Source organism: Tribolium madens, unplaced genomic scaffold (assembly GCF_015345945.1).
Source record: "Tribolium madens isolate multiple individuals breed KSU strain unplaced genomic scaffold, Tmad_KSU_1.1 Scaffold_19;HRSCAF=116;Tcas5.2_LG9, whole genome shotgun sequence".
Taxonomy (NCBI): domain Eukaryota; kingdom Metazoa; phylum Arthropoda; class Insecta; order Coleoptera; family Tenebrionidae; genus Tribolium; species Tribolium madens.
This window is the reverse complement of record NW_025400983.1, coordinates 15,145,891-15,150,743: the sequence shown is the minus strand read 5'-3', so window position 1 is coordinate 15,150,743 and position 4,853 is coordinate 15,145,891. Positions and strand designations below refer to the sequence as shown.

General features: G+C 36.2%; 1 protein-coding gene across 1 annotated transcript; it reads right to left on the bottom strand.

Moving 5' to 3' along the window:
- Nucleotides 1–1,076: 1,076 nt before the first annotated feature.
- On the bottom strand, nt 1,077–3,833 carry LOC123011305 (histone-lysine N-methyltransferase SETMAR-like). Its single transcript, XM_044408679.1, has 5 exons — nt 3,287–3,833; nt 2,899–3,193; nt 1,443–1,629; nt 1,328–1,390; nt 1,077–1,226 (listed from the first exon to the last, which is right to left on the bottom strand). The coding sequence occupies exons 1-5, from the start codon at nt 3,831–3,833 to the stop codon at nt 1,077–1,079; spliced, it is 1,242 nt and encodes a 413-aa protein (XP_044264614.1).
- Nucleotides 3,834–4,853: the final 1,020 nt, after the last annotated feature.

The window sequence follows — 4,853 nt, the reverse complement described above, 5'->3', positions numbered from 1 at the left end:
GTCGCTGTCATAGTGACAAAAACACCGCGGCTAATGGGATTTTTAGTGTATGAAAAAAATTGTCACTAAAATAGTTGAAAAAAACGAGTTTTTGGTAATAGGGGAGTAGAGGTCGAGGGAAAAGTCGTTTAGTTTCAATGAGAAAATAAATTGTGGTAGAACCAGACCAAACTCATACCATCTTATTCCTCATATGATTTTGCACATGAAGATGAAATTTACGACCCTTTCATCACTAGCTGAACCCCTAATTTTTAATAAACTTTATTTTTTTAACATAATCGAAATTAACGTTTCTCAGAATTTCCAACGTAATATCTTTGGAATTTGTGAAGCTATCGAATTTGTTTTTATTTTATTTGAAAGCAGAAACGTGAGCGATATTTCTGTTAGTACTATAATAAATAAAGTGCGTAATAGTATATTAAAGTACAAGTTGCAGAAGATTCAAGCACAAATTTGTAATTCCGAAACGGCGAGTTGAGGAAGAAATAAGTACATATCTACTTGAAGAACCTTGTGCAACAAGTGCTTTATACTATTTTTACCACTTTATATCATTTTATAAATTAAAAGATGAAATTTTTTTTTTTTTTTAAGAATTTTGCGGCGGTTGGCGACATTTATGTGGAATAATTTTAGGCGGCTGTGAAAAATAAAAGTAATTCTTCTTCACATTTTAAAACGAATAGTGAAGAAAGTCGGTTACTAAAATTAAATTAACGCCAACGACTTATTAAAGCACTCAAATGACGTCATTTGTGTGCTAGAATAGTATATTAAAGTACAAGTTGTAGAAGGTTCAAGCACAGATTTGAAAGTCCGAAACGAGCCGCGAAGCGGCGAGTTGAGGAACAAATGAGTGCTTGAAGAACCTTCTGCAACAAGTGTTTTATACTATTTTTTCTATTTCGCCGCTTTATATCATTTTATAAATAAAAAGATGAAAATTTAATTTTTTTAAAGAATTTTGCGGCGGTTGGCGACATTTATGTGGAATAATTTTAGGCGGCTGTGAAAAATAAAAGTAATTCTTCTTTACATTTGAAAACGAATTATTTTTGTTTTATTAATATTTAAGCGTGTATATTACTGAAATATTCAGCCGCACTGTCATAAGCGTTATCTAAGGGGTCCACTTGTTCCCGTATCGTGGCCAGGAGTATTTCTTGCTCGGAGGTCATTTCCAAGGTGGAACTGCCTCCACCAGTCTTCATTATTTCTTTCTTTTAATTAATATTTATTTTTTTATAATTTTTATAAATACAATTTGTTACAAAAAAAAAGGAAGACTGTGGTGTCATGTAAATTTGTGTCATGTAATTACCTTGTCGTGAGCAGCGGTCTTCCTCGCTTCGCCCTTCTTTACTCTGGCTTCATATTGTTCTTGCTTAAATATATATTTGTCAACTGTAGCATGTGTTTTTTTATAAAATTTTTACGTGTTCCTGAGTCACCCTTTTACGAGTTTCCCGCTTTAGATTTTCGTAGAAGATTTTTAATTGCTTGACCGACCTAGTACCTGATTCAGCCAAGCAATTAAATTCTTCTACAATTGCTTCCCACGCAACTGCCTTTTTCTGCACCGCCCACGCCTTGGTGCATTTATCCTCAATAACTTCTTTATATCTAAAGGATGAGACAACAAGGAATAAGGAGTTGAAATGTCGAAAATATTGAGCTTAATTTAGTGGAAAATGGGAAAAAACTGAGGTTACGAGTACAAAATGAATAAAATTAATTGGAATAGTAAAATGTTAAAGTCTCTTGGTGTATTCTTGGTGTTGGTTTCTCTAGAACAAATTTGATAAAAATTTACTTCGTTACCACCGAAAGGAATATATTCTTTTCATTGTGGGTATAATTTACCCGATTCGACGACATCCTGCTTCGAACTTAGAAGATGAAACCACCACTACCACCAGAACACAAGACACAATTCAATGACAATGACACAAAAATTGTCAAAATGTCAAATTAAAGAAATACGGCGTTGTTGTCATATCGGATGTGTAATTAAACGAGCATCATATGATGAATCATTATGACATGTGCAAATTGTTTTGTGCATCGTTCATCCACGATTTTAGCCTTCTTTGTTTTTTTTTTCCCGTTTGTCTTTTCCTTGATATTCTCTCTCTTTTTCTCAGTTCCTTTATTTTGTAGAAGATTCTCTTTGGCAAAAGCCACCTTTCTATTTTTGTATCTTGCCTCCAAAATATTCTTCTCCGGCGTGTCTATAAGCACTGCTGTTTTTTTTTGTCTTCCCGTTGTTTTTGGTTTAATAAAATCTGACTTTGGCAAAGGTCGAAAATCTTCTGGAGAACATAAATTTTTATAGGTGGTGGAGACGGAACCATATTTTCATTTTAGGTTGAGGGTCGTCCACGAAATCATTTCTTGGTTGGTGTACCTCAGCCGTATTTTTTTCCATTGGTCTATCGGTGACATTACAAGGCACGAATTCATTATCAGTAAATATATTACGATTGAAAGGCCATATTCCAGTGCATTGAAAACCTGAAGTTATATTTTTTGCAGTCATACTTAGCAGAGAGGCCCCTCTCACCAATGCTGGAATATTATAAATAGTTATCCGTTTATCTGGGTTTGTTTTCATCCACTGATCGCATTCATTATTGATTTTTTTTTTTAAATGGGCCAAAAACTCCCCGGTCTAGAGGCTGCAGTTTGTGCGATGTACGAGGGCAAAGCCAGAATTACCCGGCCTGACTATGAAAAATTCAAAGTACAGTAACATGTTTTTTTTTTATTTTTTAATGTAGTCTCCGTTAACTTCAATACACTTATTACATCGCTTAATTAATTAATAATTCAATCCCTTTAAAAAAATATTCTTTTGGTTTTTCTTCAAAATGATCTAGCACAGCTGCTTGCAACTCCAATTCGTCACTAAAACGTCGCCCACGAAGGTCCTTTTTCAAATATCCAAATAAATAATAATCGCTTGGAGCCATATCTGGACTATATGGGGGGTGATCTATCTGTTGGAACCCACAATCCAAGATGGCAGCTTGTGTAACACCAGCAGTATGAACGGGCGCATTATCGTGCAGCAACCGCACACCTCTGGTCAGTTTTCCTCGAAGTTTTTCGCGAATATTGTCCCGAAGTTTGTGAAGTAATGATGCATAATACATGCCGTTAACGGTGGTATTAGTTTCTTTAAAATCTATTAAAAGTATCCCTTCACAATCCCAAAAGATCGTGGCCATCACTTTTTTTGTTGATTGGCAGACTCTAAATTTTCTTGGGGGTGCCTCACCTTTACGACGCCATTCCATTGATTCTCTTTTTGATAGAGGGTCATAATAAAGGACCATAGTTTCATCGCCGGTTACAACCGTTTCCAATATAGGGTTTGGGTCGGTACCACACAGTTCCAAAAATGATCGAGCACACTCCACACGGCGTTGTTTTTGAAGCGCTGAAAGGTGTTTGGAAACCCATCTTGCACTGACTTTCTGCATTCCTAAATGGTCATGCAGGATTCGGCGAACACTTGTATCAGAAACTTTGGTCATTTCTGATATTTCTTTGACCTTCAAACGTCGGTCACTTAATACCAGTTTTTCCACAAGGGCAACTTTGTCTTCGGTTATCACCTCTACTGGCCGACCAGGTCTTGCGTCATCTTCTAGGGATTCCTGTCCAATACGAAAACGTTTTGCCCATTCTTTCACCACAGAATAGGACGGGGAACTTTGGCCGTATACGCCATCGAGTCTGTCTTTAATAATTTTAGGTGTAAGCCCTTCTTTGGTTAAGAATTTTATGACTGCCCTGTACTCAATTTGGTTCACCTGAGACATTTTCGTAAACGCGTCTTATTCAAAATGCTTACAATTGACAACTATTTGATTTAAGAGATCAATTTTTTTTCTACAGCTTACTATGTTATGTGCTTATAAGAAGACAAAATTTTATCCCGATAAAACATCGGCATCTACACCCCGGAGGGGTGTCTTATAAACTGTTCATGATGTCGCTTCAAAAGGAAGATGAACATAGGACAAATACTGTTATCTAATGCATTCACAGCTACACAGACTGTTACTAAAGTTCCCCTTTCCTGAGAGGTTATTGCGTCAACTTGTTTCACTTCCTTTTGAGCAATAACTTTATTTGGTTTTTGTACTGTAGTGCACCCAGTTTCATCTACATCGTAGATGTTGTTTGGTTGAAAACCATATCGCTCCAAAACATCAGCAAGGTTATCGAAAAATTTATTCACATTTTTGCTTCAGGGGTGCGTATTGACAAATTAGGATTTCGTTTTAGAAATGCCGTAAGCCAATCTTCACTCGCCATTTGTGCCGTTTCCCATCCTGTTGGAAAATTGCAATTGGCGTGTTTAGCATACTGGTAGGCCAGTTTTCGTAGTTCTTTGGGCGACAGTCCAAAATACAGTTTAGCCGAGATTTCGCAGTAATTACATAATTCCTTTTCCAGTTCTTGAGTCAACACTTTATTATGTGGATTATAACCCATTTTTGGGATTTTGTTACTCCTAACTGCTTTAACATACCAGTAGAGTGTAACATGGCACATTCCATATTCCTTCGCCGTTCCTCTTACCTAGGCATTTTCATTAATTACTCTATTAGCAGCCAAATTATACAGTTCTTGAGGGATTTCACCCCTGTTAGACTTTTGTTGTCTAGGTTTTACCATTATTTGCAGATTTGCACCGAGACTGTAACAACTGTGAGGATGGCCGGGATGAAATAAAAAAAAACTTGTTTAGTTCCACAAATTTTATTACCCGTCTCACTTATTTACAAAACTGTATTTTTTTTTCAAGACACACTTTTTTTTAATATCGTTCTGTC